General features: G+C 54.8%; 1 protein-coding gene across 6 annotated transcripts; it reads right to left on the bottom strand.

Moving 5' to 3' along the window:
• Positions 1 to 789: 789 nt before the first annotated feature.
• TYK2 (tyrosine kinase 2) lies at positions 790 to 23,205 on the bottom strand. Of its 6 annotated transcripts, none has more exons than XM_055343882.1 (26): positions 23,147 to 23,205; positions 22,466 to 22,651; positions 22,130 to 22,310; positions 21,690 to 21,905; positions 16,178 to 16,301; positions 15,707 to 15,854; positions 15,223 to 15,386; positions 13,374 to 13,734; positions 12,295 to 12,495; positions 12,054 to 12,211; positions 10,040 to 10,148; positions 9,760 to 9,949; positions 9,571 to 9,674; positions 9,291 to 9,473; positions 9,115 to 9,202; positions 8,099 to 8,226; positions 7,081 to 7,216; positions 6,842 to 6,996; positions 5,957 to 6,107; positions 5,197 to 5,294; positions 4,725 to 4,917; positions 4,294 to 4,412; positions 3,821 to 3,993; positions 3,485 to 3,602; positions 2,296 to 2,406; positions 790 to 2,210 (listed from the first exon to the last, which is right to left on the bottom strand). In XM_055343882.1, exons 4-26 carry the CDS (start codon positions 21,883 to 21,885, stop codon positions 2,076 to 2,078), a joined length of 3,543 nt encoding a protein of 1,180 aa, XP_055199857.1. In that variant the 5' UTR covers positions 21,886 to 21,905; positions 22,130 to 22,310; positions 22,466 to 22,651; positions 23,147 to 23,205; the 3' UTR covers positions 790 to 2,075. The 6 variants fall into 6 exon arrangements, with proteins under 6 accessions (XP_055199857.1, XP_055199858.1, XP_055199859.1 ...); XM_055343883.1 differs by having other exon boundaries at positions 22,466 to 22,556; positions 23,010 to 23,197; XM_055343884.1 differs by having other exon boundaries at positions 22,466 to 22,556; positions 23,118 to 23,191.
• Between the last annotated feature and the right edge of the window lie 1,985 nt (positions 23,206 to 25,190).

Genomic DNA, 25,190 nt, shown 5'->3' with positions numbered 1-25,190 from the left:
AGGGTGTGATCCCGGGGTTCTGGAATCGAGTTCCACATCAGGCTCCCTGCATGGAGCCTGCTTCTCCCTCTGCCTGTGCCTCTCTCTCTCTCTGTGTGTCTCTATGAATAAATAAATAAAATCTTTTATTTTATTTTATTTTATTTTATTTTATTTTATTTTATTTTATTTTATTTTATTTTATTTTATTATTTATGAGAGAGAGAGAGAGAGAGAGAGAGAGAGAGGCAGAGACATAGGCAGAGGGAGAAGCAGGCTCCATGCACCGGGAGCCCGATGTGGGATTCGATCCCGGGTCTCCAGGATCGCGCCCTGGGCCAAAGGCAGGCGCTAAACCGCTGCACCACCCAGGGATCCCTAAATAAATAAAATCTTAAAAAAATAAAAAGTAAATAGCAAATACATCAGTGTGGAATTATCTAGATAAAGGGAGCTGCAATGCACAAGGTCTTGAGAAATCCAATGAGAAAGAAAAATATTTCACTGCCTTTCACAATGTGGCTGACACACATCCTGCCTCCATGACACCTATTTAGTAAAAGCGGTTTGACAGGGGCACCTGGGTGGTGCAGTGGGTTCAGTCTGCCTCTTGGTTTCGGCCCAGGTCCTGATCTCAGGGTCTCGAAATCAAGCCCCATGTCAGGCTCCATGTGGAATCCACTTGGGATTCTCTCTCCCTCTGCCTCTGCCCTTCCTTCCTTCCCTCCCTCAAATAAATAAATCTTAAGAATAAAAGCAAAAATTAAATCATTTCCTTAAAAAAAAAAACACACTTTGGCAAATACCGGATTAACAATAGTATAAAGTGTTTACTAAGTACATTGTTTGCATGTCTTCCTGCTAAGCTTCGCACAAAGGCCTTCGTGAGCTATTTACGTTAGTCCTCTGAGGTAGCAAGCATGAGCACTCCCCAGTTCATAGTTGAGAACTAAGGTGTGGGAAAGCCATTGGCTTGAAGTCACACAGGGAGGAAAGGGTGAACCTGGCAAGATTCAGTCACTACGTGGTGTCCCCTGCCCAAGTCCTCCATCCTTCATTGAGGAAGTAGTCACTGAGAATCTTCTGGTACTGGCCCGCTAGCTGGTGATTCAGGGGTGAGCAAAGGTTGAAGAGTTCAGCCTGGCTTCTTCTGCACTATCTTGCTCTAGGTGCTATCCCCAGGAAAGCAAACACTTGCTGAACAGGATCACAGCCCCCAGCGGAGAAAATATGAGTTTATTACCAGCTAATGGAAATGGTGGGCCCTACAGGTAGGAGCTGGAGCGGGAGGCAGAAAGATGGGATTAAAGGGCCTGATTAGGTCCTTGCTTGTCTTGGGCCTCTCAGGCTCATATTGTGGAAGGCACTACAGTTTGAAGGTTTGCATCCCTTCAAAGTTCTTATTTTTTTTTTAGAGTTTATTTATTTATTTGAGGGAGAGAGGGGGAGAGAATTAGGAGGGGGAGGGGCAGAGGGAGACAGAGAGAGAGGGAGAAGCAGACTCCCCGCTGAGCAAGGAGCCTGATGCAGAGCCAATCCCAGGATCCTGGGATCATGACCTGAGCTGAATGCAGATGCTTAACCGACTGAGCCCCCCAGGTGCCCTTCCGCTCAAAAATTCCTCCACTGAAATCCTAATACCTGATGTGATGGTATTAGGAGGTGGGCCTTTGGCAGGTGCTAGATCATGAGGGTGGAGCCTTCATAAGTGTCTGTATAAAAGGACTCCAGAAAGATCCCCAGCCCCCTCCCACCCTGGGAGGACACGGCCAGAAGGTGTGGGCTATGAACCAAGAAGACAGCCTTCACCAAAACGTGACTATGCTGGCGCCTTGCTCTTGGTCTTCCCAGCCTCCAGAACCGTGAGAAATAAATTTGTCTATAAGCCACCCCATCTGTCGTATTGTTATGGCAACCCAAGGGGATGAAGACAGGAGGAAAGTCAGTTCACAGATGTGGGGTCTCCAGACTGAAATAAGGCACGGGGAGTGGTGAGGCCCAGCATCTCCCTCTTGGTTCCTTGGGGGGAGAGGAGGCCCTTGGGGCAGGGGAGGGGGGCCTCCTGCTCCAGTCCCTCTGGGAGCTGCAGGTAGGCTTCAGCAGACATTGAACACTGAGGCGGCCTGGCCTTGGTATTTCTCCTGGACCGTCTTGAGAATGGGTATGAGGTTCTGGAAGGTGGGGCGGAATGAAGCTTCTGCCTCCCAGCAGTTCTTCATGAGGAGATAGATCTGGGCAGGAAGACACTGGAACTGTGGTGGCTGCTCTCTCTGCAGTCCGACAGCGGGGAGATGAAAAGGGGGAGGGAGGTCTCACCTCATAAGGACATTTCTCTGGCCGGGGCAGCCTCTCCCCTCGTTCCAGCAGCTCTGTGAGCCTCAGCACCGTCATCTGCCCCTGGGTGAGGCCTATGAGCTCGATGAATTTCTACATAAAAACAAGACAAGCTCTTTTCAGGAGGCGGGTCTACCTGGGTAGAGGTCAGGAACCTGCAGGAACAAGGGGTTTTGGTCCTGTCTCTACCACTTCTTGGTGCATAACTTTAGATTTATGGGACTCCTGGTCGGCTCAGTGGTTGAGCGTCTGCCTTCTGCTCAGGCTGTAATCCTGGGGTCCTGGGATTGAGTCCTGCATTGGGTTCCCCACGGGGAGCCTGCTTCTCACTCTGCCTGTGTCTCTGCCTCTCTCTGTGTGTGTGTCTCTCATTAATAATTTTTTGAAAAAAAAAAAAGAACTTTAGATTTATGACTTTAATCTCTGTGGGCCTCGGTTTACTCACCTGTAAAATGGGGTAGCAACACCTACCACGGAGTTACTGGAAGCTGGGTAACTAATATTCATAGAGTAAGTCTGAAACTGGGGTCTGCTATTAAAGCCTCTCAACAAACCGTTTTTATCCGTCCAGAAACCTTTCCCACCAACTCCCCCACCCCTCCACACCTTATGCTCTGGTTTGCTGTGGAAATAAACCTCCAGCCTAGCCTTGGCTCCTCCCCCAGCCCTGGCTTGGCCAATGAGCGTGGTTCATGGCTACACAGTGATTGGCTCCGTGACGGACACAGGCGGCAAGCTGGCCAATCAGAACGCCCTCAATTATGCATGGGTGGGGTTGGGGAGAAAAGGGACCCCCTCAGCTGGGAGCCGGTGCGCCTGAAGGGCTAGGGAACCGCGGTTCCCACAAGGGGCGGGGCTGAGAGATGCTGCCACAGAGCACAGCTGAGCCGGGATGGAGAATGGGTCTCCTGGTGACATCTGAGGATCTAAGTCAAGCTGTGCCTCCCGGTCTGCAACACTTCAACAAGCTGTTTCTATTTGAGTGGCTTCTACACAATCAAAGCCCCCTACCCTGCAAGTGGGCCGTTTACGTACCGGGGCCAGGAGGCCCAGGCGGATCAAGCATTCGCTACAGTGGGAGAGCTGGGAATCCACAGTGGGAGGGCTGGGAATCCACTGCATGGCTTTCTAACTCCTCCGAATGGGGTGGGGCTGAGGGCCTGCGTCTCACCGAGGGGGGGCTCTGGCTGGAGTCACAGTAGGTCAGTAGCTCGTACAGGGTGACCCCGAAGGACCAGACGTCGGATGCATAGTAGAATTTACACTCTTTCAGGCACTCTGGGGCATACCTGGGGGGATGGGGCACTCAGGCTTCACGCCAGACCAGACTGTGGAGTCCTTACCTGGGGCTTAGGGGCTCTCTGGTCCCAGTTAGGGCCCCCCCCTGGGGGGGGGCAGTCTCACTGGGACCAGGCCCTGACATCTGAGACCCCAGTATCTATCTCCTTCACCCTGTCTGCTCCACATGACCCGGACACCCCACTCCAGCTGGGTCCTGTCTGGTCACCAGAACACGGGGCTGTCCCCATCTTCGCGCACGCGGTAATACTCGTGGCCTTCGGGCACAGCCTTGGCTAGGCCAAAGTCCCCGATTTTGACCAGTCTGTCGTTGTCCAGCAGCACGTTGCGGGCAGCCAGGTCTCGATGCACGTAGTGCTGTGCGTGAAGGTAGGCCATGCCCTGGGGGAGGGGGCGAGTCAGGATCAGTGGGGCAGGGTGGAGGCTGGGGAGTGCTCCTGACCAGGATTGGAAGGTGGGAGGGGGATGGGGGGAACAGTCAGGTTAGGACTGTGGGGACCAGGCAGGCGCAGGTACTGTCAGGATGGCAGGGGGCCCAGCAAAAGGGAGGGTGGGGATTGGGAGGGACTGGGCTGTTGGGCATGGAAACAGGCTGGGTGGAAACAGGCTGGGTTGGGGAGCCGGCCCAAGAGTGGGGAGCGGTGAGCAGACTGTGTAGGACCACCAGGCCGGCTGGCCCACCTCACAGATCTGCTGAGCGAAGAGAAGCAGTTGGGCCAGTCCGACGCTGTGCCGGGGCAGGTAGTCTCGTAGGCTTCCCAGGGGCACGTACTCCATGACGAGCTGCACCGACTTCTCTCCTGAAGCAGGAGAGGGGTGGCCCAGGCGGGCGGTGGAGGCAGGGGCTAGAGGCTTCTCCCGATCCCCCAGGGTGGGGCTCTGACCCACCCCCTCCCACAGTAGGTCCAGTCCTCAAGCGGAGCAGCCCATTCTCAAAGCCGACCCCACGTGCCCAGGCGAGGGAGTTGACTGTCCGTCCCAGTCATCCTGGCCCCAGCAGAGGCCAAGGAGCGGGAGGGGAGGGAGGAGGCAGCCCTGGCACCCCCATACCGTATGCCCCCCAGCCTGCGGCTCTAGCCAGAAGTTCCAATGGGGCCCTGGGCTCCGCGCACCTTGGTCCTCACAGCAGCCCTTGTATTTGACGATGTGCTTGTGATGGAGCGTCCGCAGGATGTCTATCTCCCTCCTCCAGCAGGTGCGGAGCTGGGGGCCGCAGCCGGCCTTGATGGCCTTCACCGCCACCATCTCGCCAGTGCCGTCATTGGTTGGGTCGTAGCAATACAGACTGACCTTGCCGAAATGGCCCTGGCCCCAGGACACGCAGGAAGGTTGGCCCTACCAGGGCTCCCCAGGCCCCACCTCCAGTGGGGTCTGTTTGGAAAGTCCTAGGCCCCACCTACTCTGTGTTAGTGGGTCCCCCTGGGGGCTGGGACTCCCGTTCAAATACTTAGGGCCTCCCTTGAGGTAGAGGGTCTTCTAGGCCAGGCCCCACTCATGTTTCTAGAATTAAACTCCGACCCCAAGTCTTTAGCAGGCGGGCCTTCTGACAGCCCAGGGCCTGCCCCAGACCCTTAGGGCCCTCACCTCGCCCAGATCCCGGATCTTTTTCAAATAGCGCTTGTGGAAGACGGTGGGATCTGATGCAGGTGAGTCGGGGTTCACAGCCAAGACGTCAGCAAGATCTAGAAGGGCCACAGTGGGTGTCACTGGACCCCTGCCTCTTTCCCAGCAGGCCCAGGCTTGGGGGCCTGGAAAGGGGACCACTGCTCCCCCAGCATCTGATCTCAAATATAAGGAAACTGTTTTTTGTTTTTGTTTTGCAACAGCTGGAAAATTCTACTTGTCCAAAATGCAGAAAGGGCTGCATCAAAACCGACATCTGGGGTGTTTAGATCGGGTAAGGGTGTTTCATCCCAAGAGAAAACAAAAGCCCAAAAAACAAAAAATCACAAGGGCCTAATTTGTCCAAGGAAGTTGTGGCTCTTGCCAAATAAAACATTAAGAAGAGCACAGGCGGGCAGCCCTGGTGGCTCAGCGGTTTGGCGCCGCCTTCAGCCCGGGGCGTGATCCTGAAGGCCTGGGATCGGTCCTGCATCGGGATCCCTGTGTGGAGCCTGCTTCTCCCTCTGCCTGTGTCTGTGTCTGCCTCTCTCTCTCTCTGTGTGTCTCTCATGAATAAATAAATAAAATCTTAAAAAAAAAAAAGAGCATAGACATCTGCATGCCCTTAAGGGAATCAGAAACTGACACACATGACATGAGTCACTGTGCAAAACCGAAGTGGCACCATGCTGGCACTAGCAGGGGTCCCAGTGATGGTGGTGGGGGCGTGGGGGGAGCTCACTCTGGGGCTGCAGCTGAGTGAGGTCACGCAGGATGGTGCGGAAGGAGGGCCGCTGAGCTGGTTCGTAGGTCAGGCACTGGCTGATGAGTGTGGCCAGCTCCGGGCAGGAGGGCTGAGGAAGCCGGTGCTGCTTCTGGTAGAAGCACTCTTTCTGCCAGGGAGGGAACCCACAGGAGTCAGGGCCCTCCCCCTCCCCCAGTCCCCTTCTCCAAAACACAGTCAAGCTCCCTGAGCAGGCTAGGTCCCCATTCTGGTCATTCCCATTTTACATATGACACAACAGGCTTGGCGTAGGGAAGCGGCCTTGGCCACCCCCACAGATCCAGGGCTCCATCCCAGGTCCAGCTGACTCTTGCTGTGCTCCTGGCGGCTCACACTAGCCCTCCCCTCCCCTGCCCTGGCTCCTCCTCTCTCTGCCTCCAGGAACCTCCAGCAGCAACCTGAATGGACCGGAGCCTCAGGACCATTGTACGTGCTGTGACCTCCGCCTAGGGTGCACTTCCTAGCTTGGGTCACTGCAGCATTTCTGTACTTTAAAACCTCCTCTGGGAAGCCTTGCCTAAGCCCTCAACTGGTTCAAGGGAGGCCTCTGGTCCTCCCTCACCCCCACAGCCTGTGGTTCTCCCATTGTGGCCCTGGTCACTCTGCTGAAAACCAAAGCATATCACCTACTTGCTATGTGTCACAGACACCTTATGAGGTGGGGACTGTTACCAGAACTGACAGATAACCGGATGGAGCCCCAGAGAGCTGAGGCCACATATATACATGAGGTCACACAGCCAGAGGGGAGGGAGGCAGCTCCGGATCCTGAATGTGCCCCCTAGACTCCTTGGAGGTGTCAATCCCCTTTGTCGGAAGGGCCCAGGGATGCCCTGGACATACCTCGGAGGGGCCACGGCCCTGCAGGGGGGCCTCCCCGTCGAAGCAGATCTCCAGGAGGGTAGCACCGAAGCCCCATTTATCGGCCGCAGTGGTTAGGCTGTTGGCCCCGCCAGTCAGGCACTCGGGGGCTATCCAGGGTATCCGCTCGATCCGCTCTGGGGGCCAGGGTCAGAAGTCACTGAGGGTGAAAAGAGTGGGGGGAAGCCTGCCCCTGCCCCCAGCCCTGCCCGGGACCTCACCCTCTCTGGAAAGGGCACCCAAGCCCACACCGGGGTCACTCAGCTTGATGAAGGGGCTGGTGCCCTCTGCCAGCCCTAGCCGTGCCAGCAGGATGTTCCGGCCACACACATTACCGTGAACCAGGCTCTTGTCTTCCTGTGGTGGGGTGGACGGGGGGGGCATGACCACCAGGGGGGCTGTACATGCTGCCCCCCACTCCCATCCCACGTGGCCTCCAAAGGGACAGCTCATGTGAAAAAATATAATCATGGCCAAATAAAACAAAATCAATCACGGGGATCCAAATACATTGTCATTGTGACCGGGCAGCACTGGGTACCCAGTAGGTCCTTCCTGACCTCCCAGAGCTGGTGGCCAAAGCTCTCGGTCAGGTCCCACTGCTGTCCTCAAACCATGTCCGGCCAGCTCCTTCCTCGGGGCCTTTGCACTGGCTATTCCCTCTGCCTGGGATGTACTTCCCTAGATGCCTCTGGCTCCTTCCCCTCCTCTAGGTCACCTTAGCGGGGCCTTCCCTCACCCATCTATTTAAAACTTCACCTCTTCCCCAGGCTGTAGCAATTCCTTATCTCCACCCCTGCTTTTCTCCCATACTTGTCAATATTTTCTAAAATTTTATGTAGTGTAGTTATTATTTGCTTGCCCCTCCCAACTAAAATGCCCGCTCCCCAACGACAGAGACTTTGGTTTTGTTCTCTGGTGTGTCCTCAGGCCTAGGACAGAGGCTGGCACACAGAGGTGCTCTGGAAACTGGGGTGAAGGGACCAGGAGCTGGAATGAATGGCAAGCCAGAGTGACAGAGGAGCTGAGGTCAGGCCCCCTGCAACCTCAGACACTACATGGAGGGGTGAGGTGTCCTCTTGAGGGCGATGGGAGCCACAGCGGTATATGAGCAGAAGAGGTTCGTGGAAAGATCCCCCGGTGCCAGTGTCTAGATTAATGTGTTGAGGCCTCCACACCCCATGCTCAGGCCAGCGTGGCGCTCCCCACCCACCCAGGCCCCACCCGCAGGCCACGCACCAGGTAGCTGAGGGCGCTGGCCAGCTGTTGGGCCACTGCCACCTTCCAGGCCACGGGCACGTGGCCCTTCTCTCGCCGCAGCCACACGTCCAGGGGCCCGTGCTCCACGTACTCTGTCACCATGATGTCTGCAAAGGCCCAGCCACTACAGAGGCTGCCCACCTGCCTCTGCCCTCCAGGACACCAGGGACAGGACATGGGGCTGGAGACTGTGGGTGGGGAAGGTGCTGGGGCAGAGATGTGGGGGGCAGCTTGCAAGTGACCCTAGGGTGAGAGGAAATGCACGACAGAGTGTAGGCAAGGTGGGTGCAGAGTGAGGCAGAGGTGTATGCTGGCATCTGAGTCCAGGCTAGGGCTGGAGAAAGCTGACATGTACATGACAAAGGGGAAGATGGGACAGGGGAACTAGGGGTGGGTGGAGACAAGTGGAGGTGCGGAGCTTGAGGCTGGGACATAAGTGGTGAGAGGATCCCACAGGCTTTGGGTGCTTCTGCGGTGTAGACCAGTGCTGGAGGGAAAGCAAGAGGTGGACACGGGATTGAGGACCTAAGGACTACTGGTGGGGGTCACCCTGGACAAGAAGTTTTGAGGTACATGCAGAGTAAGCGTAGAGCAGTAAAGTGGAGCAGGGGCTGAGATCTGGGAGGACTGGGGTGTCCAACAGCCCTGGCAGAGGGTAGACAGAGGATGGGTAGAGGAGGTGTTAGGTGGTCGATGGAGGGAAGGAGACAGCCAGGAGTCAGGGTGTAGGTCGAGGGTTAGGGTGGAGGTTAAGAGTCAAGGTGTAGTCGGGTAGGGACGCGAGGTGGGTGTTGGAATACAGTCAGTGGTTGGGGTATAGGTTGAAGGCCAAGCAGTCAGAGATCGAGGTGTGTAGTCAGGAATCATGGTATAGGTCAGGTGGAGCATGCAGTCCAGGATGAGGACACAGGCTGAGGGTTGGGGTACCCACCCGGGTGTGGGTATAAGTGGGGGGTGGTCTGCAAACGGGGGTGGGCGTGGTGGGGCTCACTCACTCTCAGAGCCATACACGCAGATGCCGTGTACGAAGGCCAGGTGCACATGGGAGACCTGGCTCATGAGGCTGGCTGTCTCGTAGAAGGCCTGTGGGGATGGGGCAGGTCAGGTGGCCACGGCCCCCGGCCCCCCCCCACCCCGTCCTTCCACCTGGCCCCTGGCTGTGCTCACTCACCAGGGCGATGTCGTGGTGACTAGGGTCTAGCACCTTGAGTACCACTCGGAGCTCCAGCCCAGAGTCCTCACTGGGTGTGGGGGGGTCCTCACCGTCCGCTGCGCCCTCCTTGGGGGCTCTTGCCCCCACTCGTAACATGCCCTCATACACATTGGTCCTCGTGCCTTGGCCCAGGTGGGACAGCTGGAGGACCAGAGCACGGAGCGTCTCTGGATGAGCCCTCAGAGCTGCCCCCGCCCCCGTTGCGCCCCCAGGGCCCCCCAGGGCCCAGAGAACACACCTGGGTGACATCAGCCTGGCAGATCCGGTGGAAGCTGAGCTGGCTGACGTTGGGTGAACTTGTGACGGCCCGGGGCCCCCGCATGATGATGAGGTTAGAGATCTCTGGGGATTGAAGTGACATCCCTGGGGCTGGCAGAGGGGTGGGGTGGGGGAGGTGCCACCCCCAGCCTCGGCCCCTGTGGCCTACCTCCCGGCCGAGGCAGGCAGCAGCGGCGCAGGGAGAAGCAGTCATCGCCGGCGCGCAGGGAGCAGCCCTGCAGGGCGGCTCGCAGCTCCCGCACGCTGGGGAAGGACCGGTCCCAGCCCTCCAGCCTGAAGACCCCGGCCTGCAGCTCAATGGGGAATTTACGCAGGTGCAAGCGCTGTGTGCCCGGGCTCTGGGGGGTGGCAGAGCAGGGGGGCGGTGAGCAGGGGTCCAGGCAGGGAGCACGGCCAGCCCCAGCCCAGGACCCCCACCCCAGGCCCACCTGGTCCCGCTGGGCCACCGTCAGGATGAGGCGGTTGAGGTGGCTGGTGCTCCAGTGGATGAGGTAGAGGCCATCCTCAGACCTCAGCTTGGCCAGCACAAAGGGCTCCCTGTAGGGGACAAGGGGGCGCTGTCGGGGAAGCTGGGGGTCCCACCGGACCCATGCCTGGCAACCAGGAAGGACACACAAAACCTGCCCGTAGGGGAGCACTCCTAGCTGCGACATGTGTCAGACCCAGGCATTTACGTGGTGACACTGGGTGTGAACATACACACACACACACCAGTGTAACACCATCGTGCACAGAAAAATGCAGAGGAGGGAAGAGGCACACGCTCGCAGGTGACAACGGTCAGGCAGCGCCACCAACAAGGTAACGTAACGTGCACACGGGGACAGGAAACGGCCATCAGATACGGGACGGGAGCACACCTGGCCAGCTGCTCTGACACACAGCTACTGGACAACAATCACAGACACGGCCGCTCACCCAGTGTAACGCGGCGGCAGAGGGGGAGCGATGTCCCAGGCCCTAGGTGACAACCATCATGGGCACAGACAGGCACTGCACGTGATACAGCCACCCAGGCCCAGACACCTACACGTGGGGGGTCATGTGCAGCCATCGGCCAAACGTCTGGGTCTCCCCAGAGTTCCTATGCCGAAACCTAATGGCCAACGTGCTGGAACGAGGAAGCGACTGAGTCAAGAGGGTGGAAGCCCCGTGAATAGGATCAGTGCCCTTATATAAAGGACTGCGGAGAGCTCGCTCGCTCCTCCCCGTGTGAGCACCAGCCGGGAGCCGGCCGTCTGCAGACCCGGAGGTGGGGCTCTCAACCAAACCCTGGACCTGTCTGCCCCTTGAACTTAGACTTCCAGCCTCCAGAATGAGGAGAATTCACTGTCCGCTGTTTCTACATCACCAGCCAATGGTGATGGGCGTCCGGACACATCAGGACACGGGTGGATGGGGCCTGCAGACCCCTGCCCGGGTGGCCCCCACCTAGCTGTGACGTGGCACCACCACAGCTCCCGAGAGGAGGAATGGCCACTGTACCCTCCTCTAGCGTGGAGACAGGCCAGACCTCAATGCCCAGTCCCGGTGTCACAGGTAGGACAGGGGACAGCCAGGCACAGGAATAATGGCCACACAAGCTAAGTCACATGTCCTGACCCTGCAGAATGCAGGCTGGCCACACACACATCTGGGGACCCCAGAAGCCGTGACACTGCGCATTCTTAGCTCCATGTGTCTGCACGGAATTGCACAGACCTATAGTGACCAGGACAGACACATACCTGCAGGAGTGCAAACAGGTGTACGTGTGAATGGCCACCAGCCTTTGTGTGACATATGGCACCACAAAAATTACCCATCCCATAGCAGCAAACACAGACAAGGGCAGTTGTAAACGCAATCACAATACACAGTCACACGCCATGGGGCTGGTAAACATGCAGACATGCACGGTGACCATCCCAAACCCAGGTACCATCATGACATGGGCCCACACCACCGCAGACACCCTCTCTCCCCCTACAGCCCCTGGGGTGCACGTCTGCATGCATGTACATGCAAGTACATGCATTCCCACACATGCACACACACAGGTGAACACACGCACACACACAAGTGCATGCACTCCCACACGAGCACACACTGACATAAATGCACACATGCAGAGTGTGAGTGAATACTCACATCCGTGTGTGTAAACACATGTACACCCCAGCCACACATGCTTGTACACACATGTGCTCACATAGGCACACACGGCTACACTCATGCATGCAGGCATGCACTCATGAGCACACATGCAGGCATGAATGCTTGCACACATGTGTATACTCTCACACACAGGTGAACACACACACCGTGAATGCACACAAAGATATGAATACACACAAACACACGCACACACCTCTCTCCAGCCTCACCATCCCTAGAGCTCACAGTCTAGCTGGCAGCCACCCCCTCTCCCCATGTCACCTGTGTGCCTTTCCCAGCACTCACATCAAGGGTCCATGGATACCATCCTGGATGCTCATCACTAGTCGTGGAGGGGCCACCTCATGGCACAGGTAGTGGCTTGAGTCAGCTGTCAGGCGGAAGTAGCCGTCCACCAGCGACACCCAGGACAGGGCCATGGCCCGGGAAGGCAGGGTCAGCTCCTGCAGGCCGGGGGGATATCAGACAGGCATCGCAGGCTACAGGTGCCCCCAGCCCCTGCCAGGCCCCCAGCCCCAGGCCCCACCAGGCTCTTGTTGTCCTGACAGTGGATGCTGATGTGGCGTTCCTTGAGCACCACGTGGGTGATATCCTGGAAGTCACAGAAGTAGACCCATGGCTCTTCCTGAGGCCTGTCCACTGGCTGGTCACCCACCTCTCCGGCCTTGGTTTTCTTCCCAAATGGGTCAGCATGGCGATTCTTGCTGCTGCCGTTGCTTCTGGGACTCTGGAAACCCAGCACATAGGGCAGGTGGATGAAGCAGGGTTATGCCTATTTATTTTTATTTTCTTTTAAAGATTTTATTGGGATGCCTGGGTGGCTCAGCAGTTGAGCGTCTGCCTTCGGCTCAGGGCGTGATCCCAGGATCAGAGATCGAGTCCCATGTCGGGCTCCCCGCAGGGAGCCTGCTTCTCCCTCTGCCCGTGTCTCTGCCCCTCTCTCTCGCTCTCATAAATAGATAAAATCTTTTTATTTTATTATTTTTTTATTTTTAAAGATTGTATCTATTTATTTATGAGAGACACAGAGAAAGAGGCAGAGACACAGGCAGAGGGAGAAGCAGGCTCCCTGCGTGGAACCTGAGGTGGGACTGGATCCCAGGACCCCGGGATCACGCCCTGGGCTGAAGGCAGATGCTCAACTGCTGAGCCACCCAGGCATCCCAAGGTTCTTCCTGTTTAGTCTCCTACACATTCTCTCTGCGGGGAGAGGCGGGAGCCGGAGAGGCCAGGGATACCCCTCAGGCACCCTCCTTTGAGTGCCAGTATCATAGATGGGATGGAGACCCTCCCCCAAGGGATACACATGCCGGAAGCCAGAACCTCAGGGAGAAAGAGAGGAAGAGCCAGACTCCCACACCTCAATACGGACCCTCATACCTCGATACCAGACAGGGGATCCTCACAGGTACAGACCCCAGAAATGAGGTCCCCAGGGGGTAGACAGAGCCGCAGGGCACTCCCCAGAAAACCACCCCAGGGGACAGACAGACACACCCCAGAGCCATGCAGGGGAAGGGTGCACGGCAGCCACCCTCGGAGGCCAAGGCGGAGGCGGAGCAGGAGCCCCAGCCCGACCTGGATGCCCAGGTGCACCCTGCTCACCTCTGCCTGTACTGGCCGCCACTGGATGCCACCAGTGCCTGTCACCAGCACCTCATGAGTGGGGGGTCCGGTGGCCAGCTCAGGCTCTGGAGGGGCCTGCCCACTGTCCCGGATGTAGCAGGACTCCCCCATGGCCTGGGCCAGGAGCTCCAGGTGGCACACGGGCACGCGCTCCGTGCCGAAGCGGGGCGCCAGCTGCTCGAGTGTGGCCAGGTATTTGACCATGATGACCTGCTGAGAGATGTGGCCCGGCTGGAAGGCCCGCACGAACCTGCGGAAGATGCTCCGCAGACGCAGCCGGGTCAACGCGTTGTGCCGCCGGATCTGCAGCCGGAAGGAGCGTGGAATGCAGTCCTTGAAGCTGGGGGGCAACCAGGAAGGGCTGGTCAGGAGCCCGGGTTGCAGGCCCAGCTGGGTGACACTGGGCAAGTGGCTTAACCTCTCCGAACCCCAGCTGCCTCGTCTAGCAAACAGGCAGGCTGCCAGGCAGGTGGAAAGAGAACACGATAAAGGTCTGGCATAGGGAGGCTGGGTGGGGTCAGAAATCCGGAGGAGACAGGGTGGCTAAAATTCCAGCTGTGGGACAACTTCCTGAGGTTCTAAAGGGCCCTGTCTGCTCACCTGCAAGGTGGGATCAGAGAGGGCGCACCTCCAGGGCTGAGATAATCAGGGCTGCCGACTGGCAGGACTACGTGACCGTTGGGGGCTGTTATTGCTGGAGAAGTCACTGTTGCTTTTATCACCAGTGTTAGGATTATCAACAAAAGGCCCCTCTGCCGCTCACAAAGCCCCAGCCCTCACCCCTTCTCTCTCTGCCTGTCTGGCATCTGACCGCCAGGATATCTCACTCAGAGAACAGATTTCTCCTAGTCCCAAGCCCTCTCTCCTACCCCTTGACCAGAGGGATCCTAAAGCTCAAGGTTTTACCTGCCTCTTGCCCCCACTTCCAATTTTCCTTGGGCTCCCTACAGCCCCCTGACTAGAGCCTGGTGGACTCTGGCTCTCCGGCCCTGGTATTCCAAATTCAGGTCCCCCAAAAAACATAGTCTCCATCTGGATAAAGTTGACTCAACTTTCAGGTCTTAGCAGAAATGTCACCTCCCCAGGAAGCATTCTCTGACATCCAGGCTAGAGAGGGTACCAGCACCCTGGACTTGACTGTCCCAGCCTGAGTCTTTCAGAGTATAACACATCAGGGATGGAAAGATACGTGCTTTAAGGAGAACTGCTGGTCCTCAAAGATCCGTTTCTCCCACTGCCTCCTCCAGGCAGTGTACCCTGATTGCCATGCCCTCACAGCAATGGCGGTGCACACAGCTGGCTCCCAGCTCCCCATACTCCTGCGTCCTTCCCTCCCTAGAATCCTGTGGAATTTTCCAAGTTCACTCTGCTCTAGCCACATATTCTTCCACACATCAGGCCTCAGGGCCTTTGCACTGGCTGTCCCCTATGTCTGGAATGCTCTTCTCCCAGACACTCACAAGCCTCCCACCTTCATTTCCTTCACACCTTTGAATGCTATCTCAGTGAGGAAACCCCAGACTGCCCCGTTTTAAACTGTACACCCCTCACTCTCTGACACGCTCCTTCCTCCTTTCCTGTTTAATGCTCCCCCTTCGCATTTATCACCGTCAGAAACACTGAACCTTTCACTTTTGTATTCTGTTTAATGCCTGTCTCCTTCACCAGATGTGAGCTTCAGATGGGCTGTGATTTTGTCTGGCTTGTTCACCGTGTGGCCTCAACGCCAGCATACAGCAGGTACTGGCTAAGTGCTGAAGGAAGATATGGCAGTAGGGGAGGCCTCCCGTAGCTCCCAGGTACCTGTCCCCGCCCCATCCCCAGACACCTGATCTTCTTGGCCACCTTCTCCAGGGGGATGCCATGGGAGAGAGCAAGGTGGCAGAGGTGCAGAAAGGCCATGCCCAGACTCTCGTTCTTAAAATGGTGGATCTCCTCCTCGCTCGACAGATCCCACAGTGACGCCACGTCATTCACAAACTCATGCTTGCCCTGGGGAGGGGGGAATCAGGCAGAAAGGGCGGCATAAGAACCTGTTCACTCCCCAGCTTCTGTCCTCTTGGGGGAGGAGAGGGAACCCCCATTTTCACATGTGCCTCCTATGTCCAACCCTCAGCCTGTGGCAGACATCACTAATTGATCATAGCACTCTCCCCCACAGTCCTGTGTCTCAGAACCCTCTGGTTCAGGCAGCCAAAGGATCAGAGATGGCATGAGTTGAAATCTGCTTACCTTAGTGAACTGGGGAGAGGTGTGGGGCTCCTCAACTAAGTCCCTTACAAATTGTCCCGCTTCCCCCGCCCTACACACACCTGCTCAAAGAGGTATTCAAAGGAGGCTGGGTCCAGTAGCTGCACCCCCTGCTCTGCTTGTTCTGAGGAGGACTTGGTCCCTGTGGGCCCACAGCGGTACACAGCCGGCTCCTGAGAATTTGTGCCATGCCAGTTCCGGAAATAAAACCTACAAGAGGGGAGGCAGAGGTCGCAGCTGGGGCTTAGCATGGACTCAGACCAGCTCCAGGAAGGTGGGGTGCAGGGGAGCAAGGGGACAGAATAAAAGTGGACAAGGCGGGGATCCCTGGGTGGCTCAGTGGTTTGGCGCCTGCCTTCGGCCCAGGGTGTGATCCTGAAGTCCCGGGATCGAGTCCCGCGACGGGCTCCTTGCATGGAGCCTGCTTCTCCCTCTGCCTGTGTCTCTGCCTCTCTCATGAATAAATAAATAAAATCTTAAAAAAAAAAAAAAAAAAAAAAAACGGACAAGGCTTCCAAGGGGCCATCACCCACCTCATGCGGAAGTACAAGGTCAGATTCATGTCTCCGGAGACCTCCAAGACGTGGTTTGGAGGCAGCCAGACCTGGGCCTCGGCATCGAAGAGAGCAAAGAGATTGAAGCAGGACGGAGTGATGCCTGGAACAGGGGAGAAAGGTCAGGAGGCTGCATCTGCTGCCATCTGCCTTGTCGACCCCCAGACCTGCTGTTTCCCCTCCCAGGTCCTCCCTTCCTTTGCAGCTGGGAGGGAGCCATAGACTGGTTTCTGGTCAATGGGATGTTGGCAAAAGGGGTATGCAGATTTCTGGGCCTGGAAATAAACTCTCTTGCAATCTCCTCTGCCTCCCGGATGTTGGAGATGCCTTGTGCCAAAGCCACAAGACAGAGGTGAATCATCTGACCTGCATTAGATTTTAGGTAAGCCTTCATTGTCTCGACCCAAGAAAATTTGGGAGGCTGCTTGTTACTGCAGCAAGAACCTACCTTAGACCAACCAACCCAAGTCTACAGACTGCTGGCAGGTGCCTAGTCTCTCCCTGAACTCCAATCCTGGAGGAATATCCAGCCCTCCTGGCTGTCTCCCTCTGAACATCACAGCCCCCTTAGACGTGCCTTGTTCCAAAGAGACCTCATCCCATGTTCCCAAACCTGCCACTTGCCTGCTTGGTTCTTTAAGCTATGACTTGGTTCTTGTCCTCAACTTCACCCAAAACCCCATCAATTCAGTCACTAGGCCTGCTCTTCCTGCATCCTCCATCTCTGGGATCCTTCAGATCCAAAGCCCAGTCCTAATCCAGCCTCCAGATTTGCTGTCATTCCCTATACCGGCTACCCAAGGCATCCTTTTTATGCATATCACTTGAATATTTTGTCTAAGATAGTTCATTCAGAATAATTTATCATTGGGGCACCTGAGTAGCTCAGTGGTTGAGCATCTGCCTTTGGCTCAGGTTGTGATCCCGGGGTTCTGGGATCAAGTCCCACAGGGAGACTGCTTCTCCCTCTGCCTAGATCTCTGCCTCTTTCTGTGTCATTCATGAATAAATTAATAAATAAAATCTTTTTTTTAAAAAAAGAATAATTTATCATCACCAAAGTACAAACTTGACCTTGCTGACATCCTCCTCCTCTTCCTTCCCACAAAGAGGTAACCATACTCCTGAATGAGACTTTATTCCCATATCCTCTAGTTTCAATGTTATGAACTCTAAATGCAGTATTACACAATAAGTGTCCTTCTACAGTTTCTCTTTTCATGTTACAACAGGTTTTAAAACTTCACACATGAGGGATACCTGGCTGGCTCAGTTGGTAGAGCATGTGACTCTTGATCTTAGGGTTGTGAGTTCAAGCCCCATGTTTAAAGTAGAGATTACTGGGATCCCTGGGTGGCGCAGCGGTTTAGCGCCTGTCTTTGGCCCAGGGTGCGATCCTGGAGACCCGGGGATCGAATCCCACGTCGGGCTCCCGGTGCATGGAGCCTGCTTCTCCTTCTGCTTGTGTCTCTGCCTCTCTCTCTCTCTCTGTGTGTGTGTGACTATCATAAATAAATAAAAAAATTTTTAAAATTTATTAAAGTAGAGATTACTTTATTATTTTTTAAAGATTTTATTTATTCATGAGAGACAGAGAGAGCCAGAGACACAGGCAGGGGGAGAAGCAGGCTCCATGTAGGGAGCCTGATGCGGGACTTGATCCCAGGACCCCAGGATCACGCCCTGGGCCAAAGGCAGGCACCAAGCTGCTGAGCCACCCAGGGATCCCCAAAAGTAGAGATTACTGTAAAAAAAAAAAAAAAAGTTAAAATTGGGACGCCTGGGTGGCTCAGCACCTGCCTGCCTCAGCTCAGCTCCCTGCATGGAGCCTACCATGAATAAATAAATAAATATATAAATTTATATATGTGTGTCTCTCATGAATAAATATATAAAATATTTTTTTAAAAGATTTTATTTACTTATTCATGAGAGAGAGAGAGGCAGAGACACAGGCAAGGGGAGAAGCAGGCTCCATGCAGGGAGCCTGACGTGGGATTCCATCCTGGGACTCCAGGATCACGCCCTGGGCCAAGGCAGGCACTGAACCACTGAGCCACCCAGGGATCCCCTAAATATATAAAATCTTAAAAAAAAAAAATCTTAAGGGGATCCCTGGATGGCGCAGCGGTTTAGTGCTTGCCTTTGGCCCAGGGCATGATCCTGGAGACCCGGGATCGAGTCCCACGTCGGGCTCCCGGTGCATGGAGCCTGCTTCTCCCTCTGCCTGTGTCTCTGCCTCTCTCTCTCTCATTCTATGTGACTATCATAAATAAATAAAAATTAAAAAAATTTTTTTAAAAAATCTTTTTTTTTTAATATTTTTTTTGAATTTTTATTTATTTACGATAGGCACACAGTGAGAGGGAGAGAGGCAGAGACACAGGCAGAGGGAGAAGCAGGCTCCACGCACCGGGAGCCCGACGTGGGATTCGATCCCGGGTCTCCAGGATCGCGCCCTGGGCCAAAGGTAGGCGCCAAACCGCTGCGCCACCCAGGGATCCCTAAAAAAAATCTTAAAAAAAAAGTTAAAATTAAAAAACACAAAGCTTCATATGATATGGGTAACTTCAGTGAAATTCCTTTTTTCCTGACTGTATAGCTTTCCAGCATTCAACCTTACTGTAATTTGTGCATTCTCCTGTAGAGAGTACTTTGAGATGGTCTCCCGTTTTTCACTAAGATAAATGAAGCAGGGGCAACTGGGCGACTCAGTAGGTTGAGCGTCTGCTTTTGGTTCAGGTCATGATCTCCAGGTTCTGGGATTGAGCCCCACATCATCATCGAGCTTCCTGCTCAGCAGGGAGTCTGCTTCTCTCTCTCTCTCTCTCTCTCTCTCTCCCCCTCTACCCATTCCTTACTTGTTTTCCTCTCTCTCTCTCTCAAATAAATTAAAATCTTTTATTTATTTTTTTAAAGATTTTATTTATTTATTCATAGAGACAGAGAGAGTGGCAGAGACACAGGCAGAGGCAGAAGCAGGCTCCATGCAGGGAGCCCGACATGGGACTCCATCCAGGGTCTCCAGGATCACGCCCTGGGCTGCAGGCGGCGCTAAACCGCTGCACCACCGGGGCTGCCCCAAATTAAAATATTTTAAAAACAAACAAAAACTAAGATACATGAAGCAGCTCTGAACATTCTTGATGGTGTCTCCTAGAACACATGAGCTGAGTGTCCAGTGCATATCTAGGTCTGGAACTATGAACTGTGTGGCCTCAGGGAATGTATGTTTCAACTCTATTGGATGATGCCCATCACTTTCCAAAGTTGCTGTGTCCAAGTGTACTGCCTCCCAGAGAAGGAGAATGCCTCCTTGAGAGACAACTTCCTAAAGGACCAATCTACCTGTTTCACTCTGGCTTAAACATTCCACGGTTCCCTACGGCCCCATGAGAAAGCCCAACCCCCTCAGCACACAATAACTATGACCTGGGGGCGCCTGGGTGGCTCAGTCCTTTAAACATGTGACTCTTGATTTAGGCTCAGGTCACAATCTCAGGGTCCTGAGATGCAGCCCCATGTCAGACTTCGTGCTCAGTGGGGCGTCTTGCTTGGGATCCTCTCTCCCCCTGCCCCTCCCCCTTCAGTAAAATAAATACATCTTTAAAAGAACAAAACAAGGGATCCCTGGGTGGCGCAGCGGTTTGGCGCCTGCCTTTGGCCCAGGGCGCGATCCTGGGGACCCGGGATCGAATCCCACGTCGGGCTCCCGGTGCATGGAGCCTGCTTCTCCCTCTGCCTGTGTCTCTGCCTCTCTCTCTCTCTCTGTGACTATCATAAATAAATAAATAAAAATTTAAAAAAAAAAAAAAAAAAAAAGAACAAAACAAAAAAAAAAGTGTAACTATGCCTTGGGACTCTGGCAATTATGCTCCACTTTCAATTGCTACTTCCCTTTTCAAATTCTTGAAACCGACGAAACCGACACTCCAGTTAGTTTTCAAGTCTTTTGCTTCCTCAAACAGATTAGGCTGTCTGGGACCTTTGCACACACTGCTCCTTCTGCTGGACACCTGTCTGAGCTCTTGAAGAATCAGCTACCAATGGGAAAGTACAAGGTGTGGTAGCAATCCACCATGAGGCCTCCATCCAGTTGTGGGGAAGGCGGCCTGAGAGGATTTCCTGGGGGAAGGGGCATATAAGCAATATCCAGTCGGATACACCTTCTCCTCCTCTGGAAGAAGAAACTATACTTTTGGTACCTCTACTACAGCCTCTCTCAGCGATTCCATAGTTCTTACTGGTCTCAGGAGAAAGCATAAACTCCTCTTTGGCATTGAAGGCACCGTAAGATCTGGCCCTGGCTGACCTTCCCTGTAACTCCTACCTGGAGGTCACTGCCACCCGGGTCTCCTGCTCCCACCCTCACCCACCACAGTCTCTTCCCCGCACAGCAACAAGACAGCATCAGTGATACCTGAGTCCAGTCACATTCATCCTTTGCTCACAGTTCTCTGTGGCTCCCACCTGACTGGGGAGTAAAATCCCAAGTCCTCCCCGAGGTCCTGCTCAACCTGCCCCATCGCCTCCCTGCTCTCACTTACTGCTTTCTCCCCTTCACTCACTCTGCTCCAGCCACCTGGGCCTCCTTGCTGTGCCTGGGCAACTTCCCCCTCTTAGGGCTTTGCACCTGCTGTTCCCTCTTCTGGGTACCATCTCCCCCCAGATATCCATGTGGCTCTCCCCCTTATCTCCTGAGTTCTTTTTTAAGCAATCTCTACATCCAACATGGGGCTTGAACTCATGACCCTGAGATCGAGTCACATGCCCTACCAACTGAGCCAGCCAGGTGCCCCTCTCCTGAATGCTTAATTTTTCTCCATCATTATCTCTGCTCTCCCACATAGTTTTCTTCTTCTTTTTTAAGATTTTATTTGTTCATGAGAGACACAGAGATAGAGAGGCAGAGACACAGGCAGAGGGTGAAGCAGGCTCCATGCAGGGAGCCTGATGTGGGACTCAATCCCAGGAATCTGATCATGACCTGAGCCGAAGGCAGATGCTCAACCACTGAGCCACCCAGGCGTCCCTCTCTCCTGAATTTTTAATTTTTCTCCATCATCTACCTCTGCTCTCCCACAGAGTTTTCTTCTTCTTCTTCTTAAAGATTTTATTTATTTATTTAAGAGAGAGCAAGTGAGTGAGCACAAGTTGGGGGCAGAGGGAGAAGCAGATTTCCCACTGAGCAGGGAGCCTGATGTGGGGCTTGATCCCAAGACCCCTGGATCATGACCTGAGCCGAAGGCAGACACCCAACTGACTGACCCACCCAGGTGCCCCTGCCACAGTTTTCTTATTTATTGTGTTTCTTGCTGATTTTCCTACTGGAATATAAGCTCTACAAAGGCAGCAATTTGGGACTGGCGCACTGTAGTTGTTCACTCGATGTCTGCTGAATGAACAGGCGGACAGACGGACAGATAGATGGGCAGGCCCAGCTGCTGTCAGCACCTCCACCCCTGCCACGGGGCTGATGCCCCAGACTCACCGACTTTGTGTGCAATGTGGATGCAGACATCCTCTGCGGTCAGTGTGGCCTCGCTGAAGGTGACCCATGGGTCCCCGCCACCAGGGCCAGCCCAGTGCAGAAGGACCTTCAGGCCTCCCCTGGTGGCCAGGGGCTGAGCTTCATCGCCATCAGGCCTGCTGTCCCTGGTGGTGGCACCCGAATGGCACAGAGGCATGCTTTTGACAGCTGGCTTGGCTGGGAAAAGATAGGCCATCAGCCCCCAGGTGTTAGGCCTGAGGGGAAGATTCTAGAACCTCCTCACTGTGTGACCTTAGGCACCCAATTCCCTTCCCTGAGCCTGTTTCTACATGTTTGATGTAGATAGGATACAATCCACACCTGTTAGATCTGTCATGAATGACACTGAACCCCTTTACTCGACAAAGCTGCACCAATAGTAAAACCTGCTTTGAACCCACCTTCCCCAAATCACCAGGCAGGCACCTGTGGTCAGACAGACCAGGGGACGAATCCTGGCTCTCCCCGTGTCAACTCAGGCAAGTCACTTAGCCACACTGGGCCTCAGTTTCCCGGTTGGAAAATGAAGATGCTGAGAGCATTGTCATGCAAAGAAGGCTGTCACATCCCCACAGCACAGCCCTTAATGCAGGCATGAAAAAAATAACAAATATGACAAAAACAAAAATAAAATCATCACTATCGATTCCATTGTCCTGATGGTCTTTCTCTTGCAGGGCAAGATTCCTGCCTCCCACATCTTCCCCAACGAGTGACCCCAGGCCCTGCTGACTCACCCGCGCCTAGGAGGGGTTGTGTTTCCACTCTCCCCTCAATCCAGCTGTGGGACTTTTCCAGAGCCAGGCCCAGGGCTCAGGCCTCCATGATCTCCAGTTTTAAGATAAACAGTGATGGGAAGAAGATAATGTCATGCACAAGGTCAGATTCCTCAGGAATCAGCTCCCCTCTGAGTGTTTCCTCGTCTGGAAAGTAGGCGTATAGCAAGCAGTCTCTCCCTCAAAGGGGTGTTGGGAGGATTCAATGAGACGAGGCAGGGAAAGCGCTCAGCTCGGGGTCTGGCGTGCAGTAGCTACTTTGTTAGGTTTTCGCTATTTTTATATGTTAGCATTTGAGAAAATACTGTGGGGATGGGATTGGGGGGTGTGTGTGCCCATTTCCTCCTTCCTTCTCCGCTGGGTGCAGAGCCAGCTTTGCAGTTGCAGTAGGAGCGACGTCTGCACCCAGGAGGCCAGCACCAACCCCACCCAAAACACCCCCCCCCAAAACACTCGAAACCTCGCTGGCAGGGGGGCAGGAGCGGCAACCGCGATGCGCACCCACCAGGCATCGACCAGTCACGAGGCAGCGGGTGTTCCTATCCACCCCTGCCAAGCGCACCTCCCGCCGGCCGCTTCCCTCCAGGGGACTTCCTGGGGGTTCCAGGCTCACCCTTTTCCCCCCGGGCCTCTGGCTCGAACCTGGGACCCCGCCCCGCAGTCGCCGGCAGCCACCGCCAAATCGCCGCCGTGACGCCGCCTCCCATTGGCCGCCTGAAGAAGCCCTGTCGCCCGAAACCATTGGGCCTTTCGTTACAATAGCGGCGCTCCTATTGGTTCTCAGCTTCATTTTTCCTGTGCTCAACCGCGATTGGCTGGGTCGGAGCCCGGATGCGCCGCAGCGTCAGCGATTGGCTGCTGGCGGCAGTGGGCGGGGATGCGGGGTTCGTCCTTAAGGTTCAAGAGTGCGGCCTAGCAACGGCGCGGCGGCCTCGATTCTTTACGCTGGCGCCCCGCCCAAGTGAGGCTTTCGGCCCTGGTGCAGACTTCTTGTCCTCACTCCGGCGATCAAGGCTGCAACCAGCCGCCCTTCAGTCTTCCAACCCCCAAGCCATGTGACTCCATTCCGACCTGCCCAGCTTCCCTGGTCTTTGCCTGGCCAGCTCCATGTGGCCGGATGAAGACACCCCCACCCATGAAGCCCCCCGACACTGGGGAGGCATTTGCGGCCCAACTGCTCAGATCCTTTTCCTGATCACCTCCAGCCCAGTCCTCTGAGGCCAGCAAAGTAGCAGCTTGGACATCTCACCTGACCTGAGTTCTTTTTTTTTTTTTTTTTTAATGATAATCACACAAAGAGAGAGAGAGAGAGAGGCAGAGACACAGACAGAGGGAGAAGCAGGCTCCATGCACCGGGAGCCCGATGTGGGATTCGATCCCGGGTCTCCAGGATCACGCCCTGGGCCAAAGGCAGGCGCCAAACCACTGCGCCACCCAGGGATCCCCTGAGTTCTAATCAACATACAGCAAGTCGCTGTCATTTACTGAGAAGGCTACGCACTGAATGTTTTCATGCATTATCTCATTTGATCCTGGCAGCAGTCCTCTGGAGGCTTATATTGTCCCCAGTTTTCAGAGCAAGAAACTGAGGCAGAGAGGTGACAGACTCTCTCCTTGACTAAAGTAGTCTGAGCCTACTTGACTAGCACTCAACCTTGGCCTGAGCCTATTTTTAGCCTGCTCATCCATCTGAGTAAAGAATCCTTTGTCATCCTTATATCACCCCACCTTTGATATCTGATCACATTCCTCCCAGTTGGTGTCCACAGAAAACCAGAGTTGTTCCATGTGGAAAACTCACATATTGGATATCAGAAGTGTTGTAGGTAGGGAAAGTTTTCCTTTACCATGCTTTAAAGAAAGCTTTCGTGGGCTTCTCCTGTGGGCCCAGTTTTGAAGAACAACCGCAATAAACTACTCAGGCCAAGATATAAACCCTCATCACTCCCCAGAAGTACCTAGATCTAAATCAGCAAACCCGTCTTTTTCTCTCTTTGCCTGCTCTGTTTTTCTTTGCAGTCTTTATGACAACCTGACTATTTCCTTGGAAGTTTCTTTGAGCACTGAGTTTAACGCCTCTCTTCCACTCTAGAATGTCTGTGTGGTTCTCCACTGTATCCCCAACACCTGGAATTATACCTGGCACCCACTAGCTGCCTAAGAAGCTGGTGGGGGGACATCTGGGTGGCTCAGTAATTAAGCGTCTGCCTTCAGCTCAGGGCGTGATCCTGGAGTCCCAGGATTGGGTCCCATACTGGGGTCCCTGTGGGGAGCCTGCTTCTTCCTCTGCCTATGTCTCTGCCTCTCTGTGTCTCTCACGAATAAATAAATTAATAAAAATCTGAAGAAGAAGAAGAAGAAGAAGAAGAAGAAGAAGAAGAAGAAGAAGAAGAAGCAGCAGCAGCTGGTGGGTGCATGGCCTGAGGAGACTTATGGGCCTTAGCTGCTGTCCTTGCTGCAGAAGGGTTGACCACGGCCTTCCGGCCTTGGCTTCCTCTCCGCCCCCAGAGGCATAGCCGCAGGAAACCAAAGGTGCCAGATTCTTCAACAGCCAGCTGGGTGAGATGGGGCAGCCTCCACTGGATCTGGAGGCTGGACCACAGAGCATGAGGTGAGCCTGGGACTGGGTGTCCAGAATCCCAGGGGCAGGGGGTGCGGGGACAGGAAATGGCAAGTGACTATCATG

Source organism: Nyctereutes procyonoides, unplaced genomic scaffold (genome assembly GCF_905146905.1).
Source record: "Nyctereutes procyonoides isolate TBG_1078 unplaced genomic scaffold, NYPRO_anot_genome, whole genome shotgun sequence".
NCBI lineage: Eukaryota > Metazoa > Chordata > Mammalia > Carnivora > Canidae > Nyctereutes > Nyctereutes procyonoides.
The sequence above is the reverse complement of the archived record's forward strand: the minus strand, read 5'-3'. Positions and strand labels throughout refer to the sequence as shown.

Bases quoted from the DNA above. Each gene is read 5' to 3' on its own strand.
- TYK2 (XM_055343882.1), bottom strand. From the start codon at position 21,885: ATGCCTCTGTGCCATTCGGGTGCCACCACCAGGGACAGCAGGCCTGAT. The intron at 8,227-9,114 runs GTGAGTGAGCCC...GGGCCTTTGCAG, and splicing joins CTGCGTGTATGGCTCTGAGA to ACATCATGGTGACAGAGTAC. The intron at 4,413-4,724 runs GTGCGCGGAGCC...CTCCTGCTTCAG, and splicing joins GGGCTGCTGTGAGGACCAAG to GAGAGAAGTCGGTGCAGCTC.